The sequence below is a fragment of the Malurus melanocephalus genome, unplaced genomic scaffold (assembly GCF_030028575.1).
Source record: "Malurus melanocephalus ecotype Western Australia unplaced genomic scaffold, MMel_1.1 scaffold_110, whole genome shotgun sequence".
Lineage (NCBI taxonomy): Eukaryota > Metazoa > Chordata > Aves > Passeriformes > Maluridae > Malurus > Malurus melanocephalus.
The window spans coordinates 351,183-378,232 of record NW_026623342.1 but is presented as its reverse complement, the minus strand read 5'-3'; the positions used below and the strand labels follow the sequence as shown (position 1 = coordinate 378,232).

The window sequence follows — 27,050 nt, the reverse complement described above, 5'->3', positions numbered from 1 at the left end:
GGAGGGGGTCCCGGCCCGGCTCGCCCGCTATGGCCACGTCCCCGTGCAGCAGCAGCGGCGTCTCCTCGTCGTCCTCGTCGGGGCTGGGCGCGGACGCGGGGCTGGAGATCCGCACGCGCTCCGTGGAGCAGACGCTGGTGCCGCTGGTGTCGCAGGTAGGATATACCGCCGCGGGAGAACGATTTCCCGCCGCCCTCCCCCCGCCCGGGACGGAGCTCGGCCGCCGCCGAAGTTTGCGCGCTCGGGTCGCGGCGCTCGGTAGCCCCTTCTCTCCGGCCGCGCCCCCTCCCGCCCGTCCCGGGGTCCCGCCGGCCGCGGGCGGCTGCCGGAGCCGGCGCCGTGCGGGTGATGCTGCTCGCACGTCCCTCCCGGAGAAAGACTCCGAAGTTCCCCGCAAGGTCGCGGGGGAGCGTTGCGTAACGCCGGGCGCTGCGGTGCCSCCGGCGGTCCGAGCCCCGGGACGCCGCGGTGCGTGGGGGACGGAGGGACTGCCCCGCCGCCCGAGCGCTCCCGGCTTCCCGAGCCTCCCGCCTGCTGCTGTCCGCGTGGGAGCGCGCTCCTTCCCTCCTGGCTCGGCGCTGGAGACAGCGCTCGTCTTCAGGGGCTTTGGCGGAGCTTTGTGTTTTCGCGGTCTGGCCTGAGCGTTGCATTGATTGGAGCTCCTGCCGCACCCCGGGGTAGTGCCCGATTTTTACGAGGTTCGGTAATAGGCAAACTGTCTTAGTGACCTTTTACGATGTCCCGCATTGTGCTAAATGACCTTAAAACCCCCCAAAACGGGCTTTTCAGTGATCTGCTAAGTAATTGCATGCCAGCCACTTCTGCGTTGGTGTTTTTTGTTGTTGTTACTGTTGGGGTTTTTTTTCAGACATTTCTGGAGTTTGACATASCCATTAGAATTTTGTTTCTTGAAAAATAATGTCTGAAAGCAGCACAGTGTTTATAGTATTTTGGTACTTTGAGCACTGATCAGTAAAGTTAGCAAGTCAAAACCTATCTGTAAAACATCTTTAAACAAAATCTAACAGCTATAACTAGTCCTAGTGAGATCAAATTGTGTTTATACCATCATATCCCATATGGAAACAAACTGTGGTTAGCCTTGTTCTGCATTTGTATGTCAGGGCTTCAGGAAGGGTTTGTGATGGGTAATTGTGTTTCTGTACTTACCATGGTAATGTGTATTTATTTTTCTGTTTGGAGAAATCCCAGTCAATATAGCAAAGCCTTCAAAGGGATAGAACCACTTGTTCCAAGCAAAGTAAAGTTGAATTAATTTTCTAGTCTTGAAACAACTGAGATAAAATAGGGAGACCTCTTTTAGGAAGCTTGAGAGCAATTGGAAACACGTCCAGTTGCAAAAGCTGAATTTAGTTGCATATGTTAAATTCTTACTTCTAAAAGGTTTATGTGAAGATATTCTTATTTCTCTGGAGTACTCGCTAATAGCAATGATCTTACTTCTCTGTGGGTCTATTGCAAATGTAGTATGTCATGTATGATTTTTCATTGACCACAAAGCCTATGGCAGCATCTTCCAGAAGGGCTAAGCAACTTTCACTTCCCTGTATACAGGGTATCTGASCATTTGTGAACACTCAGAGCTCACTGTTTTCCTGCTAAGGCACTCCAGACTTGAGACAAGTGTGTTTCCCTGAAGCGTGAGCACTGAGCTCTGCTCAGATTCAGGCTGAAGTTGCTGATGGTGTCAGCAGTAGTTCCCTACACCTGCCTGGTAAAATGCCCCACTTACTGGAGTAGTTTATCACTTCTGCCTGTACCGTTCCATCTGGATTGTTCAGTTGAGATCTCAGTGACTGGCTTTGTTCGGGAAATTTATGCAAAATTGTGTTTATAGAGTACTTCTTAGTCTCAGAATTTGCKTTTAGATTCTGCATAAGCTTTGCATGTAGCAACCCTCAGGATTTTGTTTTTCTGTTTGTACGAAATACACTTGCAAAGGGCTTTGTTCCTGCTGTGAAGTTAACTTCACAGTTTACCCTTTTGTTAAAATCTGAGAGGCGCTATGTGATACTTGTATAGTACCGAAAAAAAATAGTCAGAATGTTCCTCCTGCTTTTCACTACTTATTTTAAGCAAAGAGGAAACAAAAGGTGCCTTGTCTGACAAACTCACTTTCAATCTCTAATGTGGGGCTAAATCTTTAAGAAAAAAAGAAAAAAAAAAAAGCTGCATTGATTCTTATTTAAATTCATGTACTGTACAGTACATCGTCCTGATTGTAATATTGTAAACATGTGTTTGCCTGCTTGTTCTTTCTCAGCAAATGTGACGGTTGGCTTTGTTTGATTTTTTAAATTGCATTTTGAATTTGTAGTTTGAGGTTTGGTTTGTTTTTTTTTTTTCTTATAGACTGTGTTGTAGCAGAGTATATTTGCTATCAGCAGTGGTATAAAATTTCTGTTTATCCAGCAGGAGAAATTACCCTAAGAGTCATTACTGCATGTACTTATTAAACCAACTATAATTGGTTTTAAAACTTAGAGTATTTACAGAGTTAAACTAGATCTGTTCAGACCCTGATGTGGCCCATTTTTAAGAGCATCACAAATGACAAAGACGACAGATTTAAGCCACAGTATTAAGCATATTTGCTAACACTTCTTTTTCAATATCTGTGTAGCTGTGCTGTGAAAAGAATCATTGTACAGTATTTTGCAAAGCATGTGTCATGCAGTTCAGACAATATGGCTTCTGGGGTCAAGCACCACAATTTTCTTTAAAATAAGTAGTATTTTCTTCTTCTGGATAGGTGTCTTTAGTTCAGTTTTCCATGCATAAATACTATGGTATTATTTTAAAATCTAGACATCTCCTTCACTGCTACTGCCCATTTCCAGTCTAATTATTTTGGGGTCTGTTTTTTTTAATGGGAAGTTTTTGGCAACACATGTCAGGAAGGGTGTTTGAAGTGGTCAMTGCTGACTCATTTAATAACAAGTCGTTTAAACAGTTAAGGAAAAGCAAAAACAGGGGAAAAGCACTTTCAGGATGTGGCTTCYGCAGCTGCCATTCTGTACCTGTTTGCCAGTCTAGCAGCAGTTGGGTATCTTCACAGCTGTCGGAGTTTGACTGTCTAGATCTGTTCAGAGGAAGCATTCTGAGAAACAGCAGAATAGGTATTTGTCAACCTTCRCAGTCAGGTACTTGGGAAAAGATTGAAACTTTGAGACCTGTCTGCCTGGAGAAGGCTCTGGAGAGACTTGTAGCAGACTTCCAGTAGCTAAAGACGACCTACAAGAAAGTTGGAGAGGGACTTTGTTAAGAAGCATGTAATGGTAGAGCAAGGGGTAATGGCTTTAAGTCAAAATTAGATAGGTATAGCAAGAAATTATTTTCTGTAAGGGTGGTAAGACAGTGGAAGGGATTGTCCAGAGAAGCTGTGGATGCCCCATCCCTGGAAGTGATCAGGGTTGGATGGGGCTCTGAGCAACCTGGTGTAGTGGAAGGTGTCCCAGCCCTTGGCAGAGCAGGAGTGGAACCAGATGACCTTCACTTCCATCCCAAATCATTCTATACTTCTGTATTCCTGAAAGAACAAAGTCAATTTTCACAGTTGAAGGTGACTCCTCCAGCATCTGGAAGACAGATCAATGTGATTGCAGCTGCTGAACTTTCAGAAAGCCCATTTTGTCATAGGCATTTTGGAGCATTGGAGACTGTGTGCCCATATGTTACTGAACATGTTCTTCCAACTTTCTTGGTATAGAAGATACTGCCAGAGGTTTTGGAATTTACTTGCCTACCTATATAGTAAAAAATAAAAGCATTTAAGTTTTTCTTTATTTTTAATTACACAGTGCTTCTGAATTTTGTTGTCAGTCTTAGATTCTACATAAGTTAACAGTAGTACCTGCTTTGAGGTGAATGAAACAAATCTGCTCTTTACTATGGTATTGTTTCCTTGCTTTCTCTGAAGCTAGCTAAAGTAATTCCCACTTCAGTAAATATTATATAATATTACATAATGGTCTGCCASTATTCTGTTTCTCCTGAAGTTTCTGGACTTGTATGTTAGAGCCCACAGAAGAACCCACAGCTGATGTTTTCCTTATTATGTGAAAAGCTCACTGATGCAGTTTTCACTCGGCAGGTGTGACTTTAGAAAGCCATTGTGCTTGCTGAAGGTCTGTATATAATCTATAAACTTCTTTCTGCCTTTTTTTTTTCTTGTCAATTATTATCAGAGACTGTTACAGGGGCCAGTACTGTTTACCATCTTTATTAATGGTCTGAATGTTAGGGTGAGCATGGGGCGGCATGTTCAACAGGCACGTGTACTCCCCTACAGAAAGTTGGGGAGTGTCCRACCTGTGAAGGACAGGGCTGCTAGAGAGAGGGACAGGCTGGAAAGATGATCTGACAGGAAGTTTGATGAAGTCCAAGTCGTGCATCTGAGCCAGGGTAACACCATGCTGCAGTACAGGCTAGGATCAGCTGTCTGCAGAAAAACTTTGCATGGGAGTCCTGGAGGACAAGTTGAATGGGTATCAGCAGTGATGGCCAGCTGCACCTGGGGTTGGTAGCAGTAATGTAATGAGTAGAAGTGATTCTTGTTTTGCTTGGCACTTGTGAGGCAGCATAGGGTACAGTACCATATTCACTTCTGTGCTACTCTGTACCAGGGAAAACACTGACATAATGGAGCGTGTGACATAAGGGCTGAGGTTGAAGGAAGTGGGCTTGTTTCATCTCAAGAAGAGAGGTGTAATGGTCTGTTAGCTTTCATATAGAAAGCTAGATGGTACTTTCCTCTCTGTATGACTTGTRTCGCCAGTGATTTTTTTTTTGTCTTACTGCCGTCTAYAACGACCACCCACCTAGTGGCAGGTATGGAAAAAACAGAGACAGATTGATACCAGACATGTATGGTGACAGAACAAGAAGCAATGGACAGAAGCTGGAACATAGGAAAATCTAATGAGATGGAAGAGAAGGCCGTTTTCAATGTAAAGGAAGGCCAGATGCTGGRTGAGGTGTGTGGAGCACCTACAGAGTCTGCAATTTTGGAGATGTTCAGAAGGRATAAGACCATAAACAGTGCATTCTAACTGGACTTGGTTTTAGCAGGAAACTGGAGTAGATGATCTTGGAAATTGCTTTCATCATAAGCAAATCAGATTTTTTTAGTGGATGTCTGTTTGGTAATCAGAAGATCCTGCTGCTGAGAAGGAAGGGTCAGCTTGGACCCAGCTTTCGTAAGGGGAGCTGGGATTGTACTTTCCTGTCTGTATCACTTTAATCTGCAGTGATTTTTTTTGGTCTGACATTTTTTCCCTGGTCAGTGCTGCAAGTTGTTTCTGCAGTTCTGTAGTCAGATCTTATCTTTACTGTCCCAAAAAATTGCGACCGACAACAAATTTTCATCATTTTATTACTTGCTTATCTCTTTTCTCTCTTTATGATTATATAATAATCTGTGTTGCAAGGCAGGTTTCTAACTATTAAAGTAAGTCATCATTTACTTTCTGATATCCTTCATCTTCCTGCTTGTCATTCTGTCTCTTGATGAGTTCAATATTCATACAAAGGGTCTGCTTTTGTTTCTCTCAGAGGCTTGCTTGRTGTCCTTTGAAAGCTGTGGTGTGAACTTGGTTTCCTAGTTTTCTTTCAGCAGAGTGCCTTTTTATCCATGTAATGGGATGGATGTCTGCAGAGAAATCTGATTGTTTTGTGAGGCAGAAATTCTTTAACAAACACCTTTTTTAAATCTTTGCCAATATGTCATATTTAGTCGAGTGTCCACGACTTCTTTCTAATTTTTTGTATTGATTTGCCATATACAAATGCCAGGCAACCTTTGTACTGTGACTTTTAATCTGGTTTTAAGCAGGAGATAGCGTGAGAAAGTTGATGCAGTCCATTGTATCTTTGAGCCCCTTGAAATTTTAGTGAGCAACATCTAATGTTGGAAAGTTGTACCAGTTCATTTTATCTAACATTTTCATAGTGTGTTCTGCAGTCACTTTGATTCCACACAGATTCTCTGAGTACCTCACAGAGGTACATTCTGGAGTAGGCATTGCTTCTCTTTCTTTTGCAGTTGAACACAATTATGAACAGCTGCTCTGCTCTGTTCTTATTTTCCGTCAAAAGAAGAGGGCAAAACTGTGGTAAGGAAGTAACTGAGTACATTGGGGTTATAACTCCTGAGGAAATGGACTGAAATAGCTGGTACATTACTGTATCTTTAGTGGAACTGATATTATTCACCATGGAACTGAAAAAGAGATTAAAGAGAAGCGCAAAACTGTGGACATGCAGTTCAGTATGCTGCTGTCAGTGCTACTGGCACTGGCCTTTGGATTTTGTCTGTAGGCTAGCAGTGTCTTTGAGGAAGCTTTTTTGTGGATTTTCTGGTTTGGAAGAAAAAGATGGCTTCTTCAACTACATCAATAAGAAAAGAACTTAAGAAGGATGTTGGCCTGTTGTTAAATGGAGGGAGGACCCTGATGACAGAGGACACAGAGAAGGCAGAGTTACTGAATGCTTTCTTTGTACCAGTCTTCACTGACAAGACCAGCCCTCAGGAATCTCTAACCCAGGAGATCAGGAATGTTGGATGGAAGWTTTTTCCCCGGTCAAGGATTAGAGAACATGTAGGCAAACTTGACATCCCCAAGCCCATGGGCCCTGATGGAATGCATCCATGAGTGCTGAGAGACCTGGTGGACACCACAGCAAGGCTGTTCAGAATAATTTCTGAAAGGTCAGGATGATCAGGAGAGGTGCCTGAGGGCTGGAAGAGGTCAAGTATCACCCTGGTCTAGAAAAAGGGTAAGAAAGAGGACCAAGGGAACTACTGGCCAGTCATCCTCACCTTAATCCTTGGAAAGGTGATGGAACGCCTCATTCTTGAAGCAATCCCTATCTACGTGGATGATGAGAAGGGGTTCAGGAGCAGTCGGCATAGCAAAGCATGCTCAAMCAACCTGCTTGACGTCTGTGATGAAACTTCCTGAATAGATGAGGGCAGAACAATGGATCTTTTCAACTTTGACTTCAGCAAGACTTTGGAACTGTCTCTCACAGCAGCCTCATGGGCCAACTCMGGAAGTGTGGASTGGATGAGTGGACAGTGAGGTGGATCGAGAACAGCCTGAATGGCACATCCCAAAGGCTTTGTAATCAGTGGCACAGGGTCTAGTTGGAGGCCTGTCACTTGTGRTATCCCCCAAGGGTCAGTACTGGGCCCAGTATTTTTTAACTTGTTCATCAGTGACTTGGCTGAAGGGGCCTCCTCAGCAAGTTCACTGATGGCACAGAGCTGTGAGGAGTGGCCCATACCCCAGAGAGCTGTGCAGCCCTTCAGAGGGACCTTGACAAGCTGGAATGATTAGCAGAGAGGAGCCCTCTGAAATTCAGTCATTATCCTCTAACAGCTTTAAAGCAGTGAGTCCTATATTAAAGCATTGTTAGGCTTCTAATTTAGAATCACTTGCTTTTTATTCTTGGAAGTCGACATAAACCGGGGGGAAAAAAATCCCCCACATTCTCCCTGTCTTTTTTGTTTTTGACTTCAGCGTGCATCAAGTCTGGTGTATAAGCTAATGTTTGAATGTCTGTAGCCATAGTATTGCATTGAAATACAGGCTCATGACATTACTTTTGAAACTTGTTCATCAAATGCATTAATCAAATGCTTTTAGACTCTAAATAGAAGCGTCTCATACACTCTCTGGACAATATTCATAATCTTAAGGAATATGCCTAGTCTCATTCCCTTCCTGAACTTCATCATTTRGTCCAAACTCAGATCCATTTCAACTTATTTGCATTTCCCATGCAGCAGATGCACTGACAGATTTGTTCCAGCAAATCCCTTGGCTGCCTTGTTTCACTGGGCATTTTTTTGGTTCCTCTAGGTCTTTCCCTTTCTTATGTCTAAGGTGCTAAAGGGTTCTTACATTGTTGGCTGTTATTTCTCCGGTATGGTGCCAGAGCTTTTGCATTGCCCCTTATGGCTCTTTTTAGAGGATAGGAAAATTCTTTTTTGGAAAAAGTAGGATGATCCATATTTGTCTTTAGCTCATTTCATCTGAGAGAAAAAAATAACTGCGTGTATTCATTTAAACATGTTTCTTGGGGTCTTGTCTTTGTTTTTCAGTACTTTAAAAGTCCCAGTAACTTGAAAGCTTTGAGAAGCTGTTTCTTCTCTTTTCCAGAATTTTCTATCTTATACATTTATTTGGTGCTCACTTTACTCTTGAAACTTGGCATTGCTGTTGAGTAATAAAATTATGAATTGTSGTGTAAAGGCTTGCGTAATAACTTATATGGAGTGAGGCTAAACTCTTCCGAGATAGCATCCTGTASCGCAGCGGAATTCTGCCATGGATCATATGCTCTGACTGCTGTGGGTCCCGAGCATATGGCGCTGCCTGGGTTTGGAGTTGCGCCTCCATAGTTCCAATTAGTCACTAACTCACTGACKCTTCTCCCTGAGGTTCCATAGGTATTGCGGGTTAAGTTGTAAGCTTCTGGTTTGTGTTAAGCATTTTGCACTTCGTGCAAATTCTTTTTCTGGTAGAAGCTCAGCTGTTACTCAGCCTACACTTGGTGCTCTGTGCCCCTAAAGGAACCTGATTGTTTCACTTTAATTTATGCAGAAGAGTTAGTCTTGGGAAATTGTCATCTGGATGTAGAAAAGGTGATTATTTCAGTCAAAGTATCAATTGTCTTTCKTGGCTGATGTGGTTTCAGATTTCCTTTTACTGAGACTAGTTTTTAATTGACAACTTTTAGTCATTGAAGCTAGGTCATCATGAAACAGTGAAAGAGACATAGATAATAATTTACAGTTGTGGTTCTTAAGGTATGCTGGGGAGCCCAGGGCTACCTTAGAGTAACTTTAAAAAGCAAATTAAATTATTTTGTTATGTTAATAATTAATGATGTAACTATCACTAATTATATTCTACTTTACAACAAAAATTGCACCTGAACATTTTATCGCATGAGCAACAGCACTATCATGAAAACAGCTGTGGTTTCAGGCATTTTTTTCTGTGAACCCTTGGATAGCAAAACTGGCTTTGAGTTAAGCTTGGCTACTTCTTTATAATGTTCAATACCTTAGTCTTTCATGTGATAAAGGATTTGGACTAACATTTCAAGTTGCTGAAGGAAGTTGCTTTTTACTGACATAGCTGAAAAGCAATTGCTCTTTTTCAATGGTATCTTACCTTTCACATTTTTGAGATCTGATTAATGACTTTTCTACAGATTAAACAAATTTTTGTACTTCTCCAGTAGAATGAGTAGTAAATCACAACTGCCTYTCTGTGATCCTGCACAAGAATTAGAGCAGCTTTCTTGCTATTCAGCATTGTTAACAGATGGTTTTAGACAGATTAGGTAGGGAAATCCCCAAAGGATGATTTATGAATTAATGATTGCAAACAACTCTGATTATAGTTTAGTAAAACCGTTGTATGGTACTACGAGCCTRTGGCTTTCTGCATGGATATATTTGATGTTTCTTAATTAATTGGCACAGTATAACCCTTGGTAGACAGAATCTAAATTCTATTTTTTACTCATTGATCTATATTGCMTTTCATTAGTAGCCTTGTTTAAAGCTAATGGGGTAAATGAGAAGTGATGTAGTCTCTAGAGCCAGCTTATAACTGTCATTCTACTTTAGATACTGAATTGTATTATTTCTTAGTTACATGCCTAAAATGAATTCTCAAACAGTAAGATAACTCCTAAGCACAAGTTGCAAAACTAATATATGATGAAATCTTAAATTTTTTCAGATGTAATTACTTTTCTAAAGATAGAAAAGTATGCTGTTGCTTTTGTCTTACAGAAACATGTTTTTATCAAGCAGAATGAATATAACCATTTAGAACCACATAAATCCTGTATTTTCAAATAACAATAAAGCAAAGTTGTTCTGTAGTAACCTAATCTTTTCARCATGGCTTAGTGATGGTATTTTTGTTGTTTATTTATACGTGTGAAAAGTTTGGAAGTTGAAGGATGATATTGTCCAGTGTTGCAAGCACTTAATATGAAGGAGTTAGACCAGTGTATGGCACATTCCCTTTTAATTACCAAAGATTCCATATTGTATCTCCATGTTGCATTTAAATATTCTTAAATTTTCCAACTGAATGAGTTTTTATTGCCCTGGAGCTCTTCAGTGAAGCAATCAAAAGAACATAGAAGCACTTTAGCGTTAAAAAGATAATAGTTCCTGGATTATATGAAGTTTTTGTTTTGTTTTGCTTTCCTGTAGGTRGATGGTAGTTGGATTTGCATAGCCTTTTCCAGAGCAGACTGTACTTCTCAGTTAATCCCTAGAGCAAGTAAGTGCTTTTCAAAATGGAATACCAGGTGCCGTTCTGATCTGAAGTGCGATGTCAAAATGCTGCTGAGGAAGCCTTCTCTAAAAAAGGCTGCAGGAGCTCTTCTGTCAGGAGCATGCAATGCAAGAAGGATTGAATAGCTGGTACTCATGGCAGGGAAGCCACCTGCTTATGGAATTAACAAGGAACATTTTCTGCATCTTCAGGAGCCAATCCTGGTTTGAATAGAAAGAATTCTCAGTTGCAGGTGGTGTGTGTCCCTGCYCCGTCCTTTATTACAATGTCTGAATTTTTAGTTCCACAACAATGGTGTTTTTTTTGAATAAGCAGCTCAGAACTGGCTCAGGCATTGTTTGCACAAGAAATACAAGGTTAGGTACATTAACAAGGCAAGTTCGGGAGAAAAGCCAGAATTATTGCTTGCCAGTCTCTGGTTTTGAGGTTACCTGATTATGTTAGTAAATTGAGTTATTTCTGAGACCTGGACATCTCTGGTGCTGAAAACATGTCTGCATCTGTTTTGACCACATCTGAAAGTACACTTTAAACAATGAACTTCCCTCTGAGTTGGATTTTCTTAGGCTTAATCCTACCCAGGATTTCTAGATGTGGAATGAAAAACGGGAATTGCTTTGTTTATGAAATCTAGCTGTTTTGGTAAGAAGATGCTGAACTGAAGGGCAAGAGGAGGGGAGGAAAATGTACTGTCTTATATGCTCTGAAACYCAGTTATTTGGTCTACTAGGTTATGTTTACCTTTTCTAGTGAATTTGTACATTTTTGCAAACCTCAAGACAGCAGTTGMGTTAGAAAGTCAGTTTTACTTTTGGACGCATTTTTTAATAGGCAAATGCATATTTTATGATGTGGAGTGGGCTTGTTGATGCACATATTTTATAATCAGAAGTTAAGTTGGACCTTATTTGAAAAACTGTCTTTGCCAACTCGTGTCAAGTTGCTCAAAGGTACCCAGCTTCAGTCTGGGAATTAGCATGTGTCTCTTGAAAAAGAGAAGAAAGCTTGAATTTGAATTGTCTGAAAAATGAAGATCCTTATCTTCATGTGGCAAAAAGAGTAAACAAGGAATCTTTGATCAGTGGTCAGGCCTCACTGAGGATKTTCCAGTGAGCAGTCTCATCTTCCATGTGTGGAAAAAAGAGGAGGGGATAAAAGCAGTGCAGGTCAGTTTTTGTATACTTTTCTGCATGTTTTCACCTCTGCAGATCAATGGGATCCCTGATTTTAGGGAGTAAGTGAAAAGAGAACATTAAAAAGAAATTCTATTTCTTCTCTACAGTAGGGTACTTTAAAAACATTATTAAAGTAATTCAGTCTTCTACATAATATCCAAGAATCCACAGGCCTGCAAGAATAGTGAGCTGTGTTCCTGCCTTTTTTTTTCCCTCTAATGTTCCTTTTCACAACTTGAATGAAAAAAGAAAGGATTGGAAATAATTTAATCCCACAGGAAAAAAAAAAAGTCCTTAAGTTTTCAGAGTTCTCATTGCTTTGGTTAAAAAAAACCCAACCCCTATCTCCCAGGAAAAAAAAAAAAAAAAAAAAAAAAAAAAAAAAAAAAAAAAACCCCCACTACGTAAATCCCCAAACCCAAAATAACCCACACTGGAGGAATAAATTGGTGTCATCAAATTGCTGCACCTCATTTGAACAGTTCATCTATATCACATTTTCTTAATGATGTTGGGTTTGGAACTTGAAATTTAAAAGTTCCTTGGTTTTCTAGGAACACATTCAGCACAAAGAAAGGTTGTTCACTACTATAGTGCAGTCTTGCTGTGAGTTGAATCCTTTCTTTTGATCTCTTAAGAATTCCAAGAATGTCTAACAAGTACACAATAATGGTACTAATAATCTGAGGTGTGTATTTGAATTTGAAGTTGTGTACTCTTGTCTTTCCTGCTGAGCTTTACAAARCGTAGATTTTGAAGTGTAGATGTGAAGGAGGTGAAGAAGACTGTTTCTTAATTAATAAGAGATAACATTTCTATCTGCTGAAGCTATTKTGCTTGTGAGAAGTGCACAATTAGGTATTGTGTATTGTGGTGTTTTAAAATTAAATGTACAGTTTGTAGTTAGCCAGTAGGAAATCTGGTTACAACTGGATTATAACTTGCATTGCATTTGCTTGCTTTACTCTCGTGACCTTTTCTAGGCAAGCATGTTGGGGATACAAGATACTAGGTTAGGTACACCAGTGATCTGAGATAGTAAGGCTGTTCATGAGTTGCTTGGCAGCTCCTGCTTGTCACTACAGGTCATGGATTGTTCCTTCTTCCTTTTCAGAGGTGGCTTACCAGCTTGTTAGACACTGCGTGTGAAACATTGCCTGAGGCTCCACTAAGCATGTTAGCATTTGCCCWCAGATAAGTGAACCAGCCTACAGGGGTTGTTAAAGTTGTTTATTTAATTTGCTTCCCTGAAGGTTTTTATGAAAGACATGGATAAAACCACTGAGAAGATATATTTTTTAAAAGCGTACAAGTAAAGGTACAAATACAATAGTCTCAATGCCAAAAGTCTAACAGTACTCCGCAGTCTTGGATATGCAGTGCATTTATACTGCTCTCCTTGTCACCGGTCTAGAGGGACCTATGATGAAAATTCATAAATAAGGGGTAGCTGGATCACACCACTTTGTGGAARCTGTCCCAACCGTGTTGACTCAGCATCCTGAATGATGTGTTGAGGTCTGTGTGACTTCTGCAAGAAGGGATTGTTTGCCCCTTTGAATAATAGCATGTAGAAGAAATGGTTCGGGTTCAATTGTCCRTAGAGCASGGGCAATTGTCTTAAATAATGTTTTCAGGATAAATAGAATATGGCTTCTTACAGTTACCTAGAGTGTTAATCCTTAGTGCAGTTGAATTTCATTTTGATTAGTCCTTTCCAGCCTTTGGAAACTTTCAAAGTTGAGGTTCTGCAAAGTTTATTTGTTGAATTTTTCTAGAAAATAAAATATGGGACGAAGGRTAAGGCTTTCCAATTCTGAAAATCCACACACTAGCTGTACTTTAAAAAAAATATTTTAGTGCCTGAAATTGTACAAAATGTTTAAGRTTTTCATTAGTGCCTGGACAGGCATCTAATCTTAACAGACTTTTTTTGTCTAGGACAGGTAAACAGGTAGTCCTTCTTCACTTCCTAAGATCCCTGAGGCTCATCTTGTGATGAGAAGTCTGTGTGACAGTTCTGCTTGTAGCCCTTATGGACAGGATGTCAAATGCCAGCTGCTGCTTCTCTGCTCTCTCTGACGCATGGTTGTATTCTGTAGCAGGTGTGGGTGTTGGAACAATGTGTGCTGCTGTCTGGCTGAATGAGTCCAAAGACGTGATTGTCCTCAAGGAGCACACAAGACCTAATGAGAGATGGTACCTAAAATGTAATATTATTTCTCTCTGCCCCCAAACTCAAGGTGAACTAATGAAAGTACAAGCAGTTTGGGGAAGGCCTTTTCGACCCAGATTTCTGCATGTCATATTAAATGCAACTAAATTTGCCTTACACCACTCTTGTAGGGTTTTGTAACTTCTTTCCCAGTATGTAGTGCTATTACATTTTCTTTGCAAAGGCTTTCCATTCCTGGTATTACTTTTTTTTTTTTTCCTTCAGAAACAAATTTTCTACTCTTATGAAGTTAATGGAAGGTAAAAAGCAGAAAATACATGAAATGGATGAGGAGCTGTTACTCAGGCAGTTCATCTTCATTGCATAGAGATAGCATCTTGAATTTTTTCTAGCABGACAGCTGATCAATATAGAATTAAAGAATCAATGGCCTGGGTTGGAGGGGACCTTAAAGGTCATCTAGTTCCACCCCCCTCCCCCACCAAGGGTAGGGATACTTTCCRTTAGATCAGGTTGCTCAGGGCCCCATCCARCCTGGCCTCAAACACCTCCAGGGATAGGGCATCYRCTTCTCTGGACAAGCTGTCCCAGTGCCTCACCATCCTGAGAGTAAAGATTTCTTTTCCTAAAATGTAGTCTAAACAGATTCTCTTTCAGTTTGAAGCCATTCCCCCTTGTGCTGTCACTGCCTGCCCTTGTAATAGACACTCTCCATCTTTCCTGTAGGCTGCCTTCAGGCACTTGGAAGGCTGCAGTGAGGTTGCTCGAAGCTTGCTGTTTTCCAGGCTGGGCAGGAGTGTGTTGGGTTTGTGTAGAAAGGTTTTGGTAGTAGAGGTGRTTTCTGTGAGAAGCTGCCAGAAGTTTCTCCCATGTCTAACAGGGTCAATATCAGATGGCTCCAAGATGGATCCACTGCTGGCCAAGGCTGAGCCAGTCACGGRTGGCGGTAGCGCCTCTGGGRTAATGTATTTAAGAGGAGGAAAAAGGTATGGTGCAGGAGTAATTGCAGCCAGAGAAGAGAGGAATGATTATATGGACAAACAACTCTGCAGATAACCAAGTCAGTGCCCCAGTTGCAGGATTAGAGATTCTCCTGGARCCCRTGRTSCAGACCATGGTGAGGTAGTTKTGCCCCTGCAGCCCATRGGGGTTCACAGGGATGCAGAGATCYACCTGCAGCCCGTGGAGGACCTCATGCTGGAGCAGGAGGACRTCTGAAGGAGTCTGTGACACAGTGGGAAGCCTGTGTTGAAGTGGCTGCTTGCAGGATCTGTGGCCTCGTGGAGATGAGCTGATACTGGAGCAGGTTTCCTGACAGAGCAAGGAGCACCCATGCTGGAGCAGCCTGTTCCTGAAGRAGTGGACCCTGTGGGAGGGACCCATACTGGAACACTTTGTGAAGAACTGCWGCCCACAGGAAGGACTCATGTTGGAGAAGTTCATGGAGGACTGTCTTCCACAGGAGAGATCTCATGCTGGAGCAGAGGAAGGAAACTTCTTGCTGAGGAGGAAACAATGGCAGAAACACCATGTGATGAACTGACCACAGCCTYGGTTCCCTGTCTTCTTGTGCTSCTGGGGGAAAGGAGGAAGAGAATCAGGCATAAAGTTAAGGCCAGGAGAGAGGGGTAGAGGGAAGGTATTTTTAAGATTCGTTTTACTTCCCATAATCCTACTCTGATTTGATAAGAAATAAATTCATTTAATTTCCCCAAGCAGAGGCTATTTAGCCTGTGATGGTACTTGGTGAGTGATCTCTCCCTTCCTTATTTCAGCCCACAAGCCTTTTATTTTATTTTCTCTTCCTTTTCCCACTGAGGAGGGGTGTGATGGAGTGGCTTTGGTGAGCACCTGGCATCCAGACAGGGTCAACCAACCACATAAAGACAGTAACAAATACTACTCTTGAGAGTCTAAATCGTCCTAAATCATTGTACACAAGGGTGTACAATAGGTATTGTACACCCTCTTGAGAGGGAGGTGGGCAGGGTATCTTCCAACACAACTTGTCAGTTTAACTCTTGTGTTTGTAGCAGGGGCTGYGAAATAGCTATGTTTCCTGTTTTATTTATAGATATCTATAAATACTTCCTGAAACCCTGTCTCTTAAGTATCACTTAGTTCTGTCATGCAAGACTTAATTACACTGACAATAAATAGACATTAGAATATTTTTAGCTAAGCATGCTGTCATGATGCTTCCTGAGCATGAAGTATATATAAATGTCAGTATCTGAAGGCCCTCAAAAAGATCTGAAAACAGCTACTCAAAAATTGCCACAATGGAGCTTATTTCCTTAAATATGAAGTATATCTTGATACATTATGGCTGTATCTGTTAATTTTGGTGAAGTGCTTGAGAAAAAGCCATTATTTTTCTGTGGCTTCTCATAACAAGTGACAATGGATTATAGCTGGCAGATTCTTGAGACTGTACACTCCTTAAACTGATTGGCTCAAATCTCTGGTAAACATTCCATGGAAATAGTGTAAGAGCTCATATTAAACAGAGGGTGAGTACCATCAAARGGACTGTTTCCTCTCTAGGACCTGATCAGTAAATCCTTGGGTAAACAGCATGTAACGTATTGCTCTTGTTCAAAGAGACTTGCAGGTAATCTTTTCAGCTGCTAACTCCTGTTCAAACAAGACAGATGTTGGTGACTGGGTAATACATGATCAGAATACAACAAATTAAATATTTGGGAGGTATTATGCTTAAGGGAGGTCTTAGATTATGTTCTTAGACTCACAGGATTTTCTTCATTTAAGAAAAGAAATAAACCACAATAATAATAGTTCTAGTGTGGTTGCAAATAAATGGACACCAGGGGAAAAACCATTTCTTGTAATCTGAAGTATCTTAAATGCTGCAAGTTTTACTAGTTCAGTTTTTTATTGGCTCTTAGAGTTTCTTTTGGTTGGTTGTTGGGGAGAAAATTCCTTGTTAGATTTCTTCTGGGTCTTTCCTTTTCTCCATTTAACTTGTCCAATTTTTATCTTTGTTTTAAATGTTGTTTAAAAGTCAGGAGCAAAATCTTTGCTTATTCTTTAKTTTAGAAGCCATTCTTATTGGCCTTTTGATGCTCATTGCTGTATTTGTCTTCTGAGGCAAATTATTATTGTGTGAACTGGTTAAATAATCTTCTGAAYTGATTAAATAATCTTTGCTCTGCTTATTAGCATCACAGTTTCCTTCAGTTTGTCACTTAATGWGCTAGTGAAATTCCTTTCCTTCCTAAGTTAACATCTTGTTATTTTTTTAACCYTGACTGTTAATGACAAGCTTAATTAAGTCTTTTATCCTAAACTGCACTTGTTATTACCTCTGCCTTTTCAAAACTTCATTTGAAATGGAGGATGTACCTGTCACACTTTACACTCCATGAGGGTATACGAATGCATAATTCTGAGAAATCTCTCTCACCTTGTTTGTACAGCAGTGTTTTCTGCAGGTGGCAGGCTGTGAGAAGCCCATCTGTATCTCAACAGCTTTCCTCATACCTTTGATATTATTAAACATTTTACATTTGGTTTATGTGTAACTCACGTTTCTAGAACTAAACCCTGCCCTCTAACTGATCTATATTTCTTGTCTTTTTCTCTTATCATGACCTACCTACTCCTATTTCAGGACTGTTTGTTACTTAGTTTTTTATAGCAAACATCCTATGCAAATGTGCTTTCAGTACGGGCTGCATCTGTTACATAATGTTGATCCCACTTGAAAGAGGTGTTACATGAAGCTGTTTATGGTGATGTTTCAGACCTGTTGACCAATTTCTGGTTTGGGTCTCTCATAATGGTTGTTTTTTACTGTGGCTTAAAAAAATGCATTTTTTGGGTACAGTTTAACTGTATGGTTAAATCCATACATTTTTTTACTTACTGGAAAAAAATTATGGAACTCAACAAACTTGCCTCCATTCCAATGTGAAGATAATTACTACAGTGGCCTTAAGTTAGCCAGTCTAAGAAGAAATTATATTACCTAGCTAAGAGTTCATTATTCTAAGAGGTTTTTGCAAAGCTTGAGCTGCTCTGTATAACCATAAACTGAGTTGAATCTCCATACGCAAACTACTCGAGGGGATATCTATAGCAAGTCATAGAGTCAGAGAATGCTTTGGATTAAAAGGACCATTCAAGACCATCTAGTTCTAAACTCCTGCCATTGCAGGGATACTTTCCCCTAGACCAGGTTRCTCAAAGCCCCATCAAAACCCCAAGTTGTTCAAACTACTTGGCCTTGAACTCTTARAACGATGGGGCTTCCACAGCTCAGGGAAATTGTTCTAGTGCCTCATCAGCTTCATGGTAAAAAATTCCCTCTTTAAGTCCAATCAGAATCTACCCCCTTTTAGTTTAAACCTATTGACCTCTATACTGTCACTACAGGCCTTRGTAAAAATTCTTCCTTAATATTTTTCTAAGCAACTATTATATATTAAAAGGTCTCCCTGGAGACCTTTAAAGGTCTCCCTGTATATACTATAAGGTCTCCCTGGAGCCTTCTGCAAGCTGAACCACCCCAGCTCTCTCAGTCTGCCTTAATGGAAGTGTTCCCTCCCTCTGACCATCTTCATGGCCCTCCTCTGAACTGTCTTTAACAGGTCCATGTGCTTTTTATGTTGGGAACCCCAGAGGTGTACACCCCACTCCAGGTGGGGTCTCACCAGAGCGGAGTAGAAATCCCCTCCCTCAGCCTGCTGGCTGCRCRGCTTTTGMTGCRGCCCAGGATACAAGCACGTTGTTGACTCGCGTCTGATTTTTCTTGAACCAGTACCCCCAAGTCACTTTCTGCTGGGCTATTCTCAATCCATTCAGCCCCCAGCCTGCCTTGGTACTGGGTATTGTCCCAGCTCCASTGCAAGACCTTGTATTGAGCCTTGTGGAACTTCATGAGCTTAAAATGACACTGAAGGTGAACCTATSGAAACAGCTGCTGATTCTTGCTCAACTTTGGCAGGGGGAGTAGAGAGGCTGTTTTTTCTGCAAAAATTAAGATGCCCTCTGAAGAAAATGCTAAAGAAATTATAGTAATGTAAAAGGCACTYGTGTTCCTGAGAGTGTTTTGTAAGACTTTAATAAAGCAATTTAAGCTATGATATCTTCATGGTTTTTATTATTTGCATACCTCTGCAGTAACATGGGAATTAAAATAAATGCCCTTGATGATTTGTAAGAGACAGTGGGATTCCTTTCACTCTGCAGTGTTATTTGCATATGCTTTTTTTTCAGGGCTATGCAGAACATGTTTGAACTTTTACTGGTGTAAAATGCTGTGGGAGGTAAACTTGCAGCCAGTATGTAAACTTGCAGTTTGTTTTAGGCCAGTGATATTTTATATATACTTCTGAGACGTCAATGGCTGTATGAATGTAATATTAACCCAGCGCTGGATTGCTATTTGCTTAAAACCARTTGAAGAAATGAAGTTGTGACCCTCTATCAAACTGGTTTTTCTCAGTGTTTGGACTAATGCTCTATTAGCTARCTAGCCATGCTTATTTAAGAATTCACAGCTGGCACTGTTAGTTTACCTACTGATGGRTATTTGTTAATTCTGATGGTAATTTGTTAATACTTGCATCTACAATACAAGATTTCAGGAGAGCTGCATAGTGCACTTATTTTTACTATGAATTTCATGTTTATCTGAATTTCCATTGAAATGATGGTAGTTGTGTATTTTGAGGAATGCCGTTCCTTGTCTAAACTGAATTTGAAGATATTCAGATGTTTCCTCAGTTTATTCTCTAGTAGGACTGTGTTTTCATTGTAAGAAAATCTTYTTACTGAAAAGGCATCTGGGGTTTACAGGCTTTGGAATTGAAGTTTGGTGATCCAGAGGGCTCTTACAGGGACAGATTTGTTGTATGAAAACAACATAGAAAATGGCCTTCCTTCAGACCCTATGGCTTAGSTACATGTTGGAAAAGTAGGCCTTGTGTAAGTAGGCAGTGGGCGTTTCTGTACTGATGTTTTGTACCAGAACGAAATATTTTCCATYCTCATTGCCATTCTTCCATAGGGCAGCACTGGTTTTAGTTTTTTTGGCTTTTAAATTTTTTTTGTGTGTGCAAAGTGCTCTGTGAAGTATTCACATTTTCCATTGCAAAGAGTTTGATACTGGAAACTTGGCTAAACCAGCTTCTGGCATTCCAAACCAGCCTCAGAAAGGTGTTAAACAAYAACACTCTTTTTGTTCCAGAAAGACGGCTCAGTAATATCTGAAGGGTGAACCTTGGGCATTGATCAAATGACAAAGCAGAACAATTCCTATACTGCTTGCTCCTATGTCCTTGAATCTGAAGTGAGCATTACAGGTACAGCTGGTATGCTATTCTCTTACCAGAGGCTTGACTGGTAGGAGAATGTATGAGTGAATGGTGATTTATGTTTTTGTGACGAGTGGCAAAGACATCTGTGATTCAGCTGATACAGCTGAGACACTCAGACACTTAAGTAATTTATGTGATTCTGAGATTCTCTCAACAGACATCTTTGAGCTCCTGGGATTTAGCTTACCTTGGAGTTCTGTGGGCATTTTAAACCATACTGAAGGGAGCACTTCTGCCCATCTTTCTTTGCCTAGGCTGTACTGTTTCCCTTTTGCCACCAAAAATATTCATGAAGCTAAGTAGTGAACTGGACTGGGAACCTTGTTATGGGGAAAACTGAAATGACAAGCATCACTTCTCCACAGCTGAGGTTTTAACCCATATCAGAGAAATTCATTGCAAACATGAGAGTGGGAGACAGGAGCAGGCAGTACTATCTTTGTTGGGTTTTTATGCTGGTTTAAGATGTTTGAAACTACAGAGTTCAGCTTCTGTTCTGCTTCTCGCTAGAAAACAGTTGTAGCAAAAAAGTGAAGCTCATGTTTGTAATGCAGTTGCTAGTTAATTGTGAGTGTCAGGATTGCACTCTGTTCTCACATTTACCTAATGCCTTTGCTGAGAAGCTGCTTCTGCAATCCTGCCTTTCTCCTCTGTGAAGGGAAAGGATCTCTTTGTTTTCTCATGTTTGGTGTTTGGACTAATCTTCAGTCTCCTGCAGCCAGTGTGCAGCTGATCTCCAGTCYGTGTGATCCAAGAGGGAATGTATAGCGCTGTGTAGTGGGCAGAAAAGGCAAGTCAGGAGCTCAAAATAGGAATGTCCACACAAATTGTTTACTGATAACTTGTAACTAAATGGCAACCATTTTTTTCTTTTAATTCTGGGAAACCTGTGCAATTGAAGATGTTTAAGTTGTGAGTATGGTGGATATTTTGGTGGGGGAAGGGCTGTGTCTGTAGTATGAAAGACTGTTGACACCCAAGGCARCTTATTTTAATGAAAATGAGAGGGGAAGAAAAATAAAAATGCATCTGTTCATTTGAGATAAACTGAGATCACAGCAGATGAGAGACCTTAATTGTATTCCAAATCTTTTTTTCATTCTCTGTTAAATGATACCTCGTGACACAGCACATCATGAAATTTTGTTAGTGAAGTATTGTAAAAATCTATAACTGAGTTCAATTCAAAACTTGCCTTTAATATTGAAGTTAACATTTTCTAATAAATAACTCATCTTTTTTGCAGATAACTACTCTTATTAATCATAAGGATAAACCAAAGCGTTCAGACAAGACTCTGCAAGCAATTCAGCGAGTGGGCCAAGCTGTTAACCTGGCAGTTGGGAGGTTTGTTACTGTGGGTGAAGCCATAGCCAACGAAAACCATGAACTGAAGGAGGAAATGAGTGTTGCTTGCATCGAGGCAAGGAGAGCAGGTATGTAGATACTCATGAAATTGTGCCATTTTTGGCACACTATTTTTAGTGTCAGGCATAATGTAAGAACTTTATTATTTAATTACTTAACCTTCCTCTGCTGGTTCATTTAAGGCCTGATCTGTTACCTGATTTTGTCACTTACTTAAATTACTGTCATCTTACGAATAGGGAATGGAATTGTGTGTTGGCTTTGATTTTTATAGGATCAYTTGCCATAAGGAATTACCTGATTGTTCTTTTTTTTGTGATGTTACTACAGACAAAGAGCAGAGTGTTGAGAATACGACTTTAGAGTTTATTGCTGCCAAGTTAAAACAATGGAGTATTTAAAGTTATTTGAGTGTTATGCTATTGAGGTCACTGCATTCTAAATCTGAATGTCTGAATGAAGGTCAGTGTCAACCCATATTTCATCAGGACTCAGTGAGATGACTCACATCAGTCTTCTGATGACTCCCTTCAGTAAAATGAAAATCATATTGTGCTTGCCTTTTTTCTGGAGTCAAGTTTTGTTGCAAACTTGCTGTGTGTGTGAATTGAATGTGAACTGTGGATAACTGAGTTGCCTGCTGTCACTCTCCTTCCCCCAGAAGATTCTKTCTAGGAGAATAGGGGGTTGCATTCTCTGATGCTCTAAGAGAATTTTGGTGTCATGCTAGAAACTRCTTTCCTAGATACTAAATACTATTCCTAGCATAGTATTTCAGTGGCCCTCAGCAAATGCATATTCTTAAGTCTGCCATGAAGCCTTCAAGTAGTACTTACATCTAGTAGAATGTTTCTTTTGTTGTTAGTGGGGTAGGGTTTTGTTTTTTCTTTCAGGTACCTTAGGATTGTGGCACATTCTGCTTGAAGCTTTTCCAGTTTAAGCAGGTGGATGTGGATGTACCTTCGCGTGCAACAAACTTTTTGCTTATTGTGGCTTTAGGGAGACAATCTTGAGCTTCTGCCGTGGAGACAAATAAATGACCCTTTAACACTAATGCAGTCTTGATTACTGCAGGATGGAGTAGTACTCTACTCCAAGACATGGGTTACTGTACTTAAAACTGATCTKTTAAGTTAATGGACTTGGGTGGGTGTTTGGTTTTTATCTTTGAAAAGACCTCAGAATCCCTAAAAACCTGTCTTTGCTGTCCTAAATGGTGTATGTGTTGCTGAATCACTGTTCTGGCCTCAGAGTTTGGGGATGCAGTTCATACTATTATTTGTGATTAAAAGAAAAAAAGAAGCTTAGAAATTGGGCATGGTGCTGTAAGAAATCCTCTGAAAATCCCTCAACAATGAGTCACAGTGTCTAGAAACATGCTGATGATGAATGATTGTTCTTGTGATTTGAAGGACTGTTCTGGATAAACTTTAGACTGAAAATTCCTAGTCGCTCCGGTAAACTTGGCTGCAAACAGAAGTGTCCTAATTAAAAAACATTCCATTTGTTATGTGAAGCATGTGTTTTCTCTTCAGAGATCCAAGTAAAATGCTGACAAGCCAAAATTGCCAAAGTTCACATCGATAATCTCAGCTGCTGTAAGAGCAGTGCAGTCTGAATCTCTATTTCTTGACTTGCCAGTTATGTTGTGGCTAAGTACTTTTTTCTCCCTATCAGTGTATGCAGGAGGAGCTCAGAATCTAAAAATAGTCTACAGTATTTTACCCCAGCAAAAGACTACAATTCTCTTGTATTGTAAGTTTTMTTTCCTGTTCTGCAGTAACAGCCTCAGTCTAGAGGAGTGAAGATATGGGCTGTTTACATTTCTGTCAGCTGCACATTTACCTTGGCATGGCTTGATTGTTCCCTGTATTTGCTATCTGGCTAAAGACTTACATGGGAAATTCAGTACAGCAAAAATGTTTGCTGCTGTTTTTTTGTTTGATGGAGGTTTTTTTTGTGCCAGTTTCACTTCTGTGGACTGTTCAGTGTTGGACAAAGTAACACAGTCCTTTGCGCATATAAATTCTTATGGATAAATATCTTCTGAACTCCATTTCTGAATATGGTTGCACAAGTGCCATCTATAATAACTTTGGTGGTCCCAAGCAAGCCAAAATAATTTCTTGGGCAATTATAACCAAGAATATTGACCTGTGTGAAAGAACCCTATATTCTGAGGGCATAGGCAACAGAAAGACCTTGCTCTTTAGGACTGGGAGTGTGATGGAGCTCTACATACTTCTTTTTAGCCTGTAAGTTAGATTGTGTCTCAGAAATGGAGATTTTATTAGGCATAGGAGGTAGATTTCAACACAAAAGGATTTTGAACATTAAGCATCTCAGTTTCTARGAAAAGTAGGGAATCTAAATCAATTGCATATCCTGCAGAGACTTTGAAGGATGACAGATGTTGTATCTGTATCTCGTGAAGGGTATAATCAGTGATCTGAAGTGTTTCAGACTTGTTATGACTATTTTTTTGTAATAAACCTTGTAATTTGATTGACTCAAAATAGAATCATAAAACACTGCAGAGGGTCATGTAGMAGATTTTGCCTAACATTATTCTTGCACTGTGTCAATGTTTACAATGACAGTATAGTAGTGGAATGTAACTTAAAGAGGCACATTTTGGATGCCCATCTGTGATTTTTTTAATCTTTCTTTTTTCTCTCTAAAACTAGGAAAGACTGGCTAATTTAAAAGAGAGAGCACATGTCAGGAATGAGTTAGTGTCATAACATTTCCAGTATTCTCTGCCAATTGACTACATAGCCCTAAAGGAAGACATGGAGTAAAATAAAAGCATTAAATAGCTCTCTCCTATTTTTGCCTTGGGTTTTAGTACAGAGAGGGCTAAATTAAGAAGGCTGAAAAATGGAACTTTAAGTGGATAAATGGAATCCCAGAATAACTGAAGTTGTAAGGGACACTTTAACTCCCAAGAATGGAGATAATGCAGTTTCTTGTACACCTCATTTCTAAGTTCTTTCTTAAGAACTTTTACTTAAGGGTGTTTGACSACTCTTGCTGTGGCAAAAGTATTTTCTTACATCTTGTTCCTTGCTTCTTGTTCCATCAGCATCCCTGCTGGGATCAGTGTGTCTGTGTCTCTCYATAGCTGCCCACTGTGGGGATAGCTGTAGACCACAGAAAGCTCTGCCGCTGGYCTTCTCGTCTTGAGGGGGAACAAATTCGCTCCCTTCAACCTCTCCCCTTATGTCACTTGCTCCATTATGTCAGCTGAGGTGCTGAGGAGCCCTGCCGTGGACATGGTACTCCAGATTCTGCCTCACAAGTGCCARAAGGAAGGGAAGAATCATTTCTGTAGCCTTCCAGGTGCAGGTAGCTGCTATTGCTGACTCTTGTTCAACTCATCGTCTTCCAGACCCACCATATCTTTCCCCACAAAGGTTCCCTGTTGCCATCTGACCTCAGCATGTAGGACTGAGTGGTGTTACCCTGTCCCAGATGTGGTATTGCTGCTCTTATTGGACTTCACGGATTTTCTGTCAGATCATTATTTCAGCCTGTCCCTCTGTCTGGCACCCCTCCTTTCCACAGTGTCAGACACCCAGCTTGGTTTTGGTCACACACTTGCTGAACATGCTGAGTTGTCGYCCAGGGAATAGTTCTGATGACTCCTGCCGGTCTCAGAGGGACACCACTGGAAGGTGACTGTCCATTGGACTTGGTACCCATTATCACCATMCCCAAGTTCAACAATCTGGTTCATTTTCTGCCCCCCTTTTTTGTTCACTTGGTCCATATCTCTTGATGAGGTTATAAGGACAGCTGAAGCTGAGATACAGAGCATCCATTACTTTTATTTTTTTAAAACCAGTGTCATCTCATCATAGAAGGCATTCAGATCAATAAGGGACTGTTTACCCTGGCAGGCCTGTGCTGGCTCTTCCTGATTACTTTTTTCTGTTTCATGTGGTAATGACTTCCAAGATTATTTTAGTGATAATGCTGGAGGCTGATGTGAGGCTGACTAGCCCACAATTGCCTGAATTTTTCTTGTTAACCTTCTTGGAGATGGATGTGACAGTTGTCTTTCTRTCATTTGAAATATCACCCAATTGTCGCAATCTTTTGAGTCATGATAAGAGATTTATGGTGACACTGACCTGTTTCTTTGATGTGCTCACACGTGTTTTATGGAGTGATGTATACCCAGCTGGGTTTAGCTTCCCTAGCTCTGTTTCTTTACCCTAACAGATCTTGTTCCTCTTAGCTTATTCCCAGGGCTTARTTCCTGTTCCTGTAGTTGCAGATCTACAGGCAGAGGAGGAAACCTTTGTTCTGTTACCAGAATTCTTGAGTTTCTAAGGCTGTCTGGAGCTTTTGACAGGCAGATGTTGCAGGTCTTTCASTGTTTTCTGATAACTCTTTGTATGACTAGCTGCTTCACCTGTGACTTGATTAATCTCCAAGAAGGTGAACTCCATAGCAGAAGAAATGGGATGATGATGATATACATGCTTTCTTAGTTACCAAAAGAACTTTGCATCTGTTTAAGTGTTCTCTGTGTGTTTCTACAGCATTTTATGTTGTCACAGATATTTTGAGGTAAAAAAATAGTTTAATCTGCTGACAAAGGTGAACAGCTAGAGACTGGCATCAACTGAAAGGAATTGGACTGTGGAGAAAGCAATGGCCAATGTGCTTTGCTGTTAAATGGTCTCCTTGCCTGACGGGAGACCTGTCCTACAGCTTCTCTCTTAGTGCATCTGGCTGCCCCTCACTCTTTGAATGTGTCCTGGTTTAGCWGTACTTCTATAATTCCTCTTGCTTCTATTCATTTTCAGGCCCTTCAGCTGTGGAACTCACTGCCTCAGACTGTACTAGCGTTYAGTACATTGGAGTGACCTTCTGATAATTTGGAGCTTGCCTTTTGTGACCTGGTCTGGTCCCAGCAATTATACTGAAATTCCTTGCCATAATGCAATASCTGTTTAGGCAGCTTAAGAACCCAAGGGATTACAATTATCAGAGAAGAGAAATCTATACAGAAATGCTATGAAATGTGGGGCTCTGTGGTTTGAAGGACTCAGGCCTTCCTTGTTCGATAGTGCATGGTATTTCTGGAGTACCAGAATAATGCAGTTTCTTTATATGGGAGCACTGGCTTTATCAGGCTTTTGGAGTATTTTGCCTGCTTAGTTGAATTACATTAGTTGRGGTTTTGAAGATGAGTCATAGGGAATTTGATCAAATCTCCTAGGTTTTATCATCAAGGACAATCTATAGGTCAGTCATAGGTTGATCATCTTGTCTTGCACACTAACAAAAATCATGTCTTAGAGCTTGCCTGAGCTCAGTCTCCCAGCAGCCCTTCTCTGGTTATGGACTAGCAAATTGCTCTGTCTTTCCTCTATTGTGCTATTATATAGGGCACTCCAGAAGGTTTAATTGGATAGGATCTGTGTTTCTTTCTCAGATAGGGAAATCCATTAGCTTCACTGGATGTCAAATTTTCAACTGCATAAAAAAATAAAAGTGGTCAATTAAGCCTATTTAACTATCTGTTTAACTAAATGCAAGTTGAATAAAAGGATRGTGATGAACTGAAAATCAGTGCTTCTTTGCCTTTTTTTCCTCTCCTGTCCCTGACAGTGCCCTGTTT

The 27,050-nt window shown here is 40.6% G+C and overlaps 1 protein-coding gene across 1 annotated transcript in view; it reads left to right on the top strand.

Moving 5' to 3' along the window:
• Positions 1 to 6: 6 nt before the first annotated feature.
• CTNNAL1 (catenin alpha like 1) overlaps positions 7 to 27,050 on the top strand; it is a 56,686-nt gene continuing 29,642 nt past the window's right edge. Inside the window, exons 1-2 of the mRNA XM_057369436.1 lie at positions 7 to 155; positions 21,294 to 21,483. Coding sequence (XP_057225419.1) covers positions 30 to 155; positions 21,294 to 21,483 — 316 coding nt within the window. The 5' untranslated portion in view covers positions 7 to 29. The remainder of the gene's footprint in view (positions 156 to 21,293; positions 21,484 to 27,050) is intronic.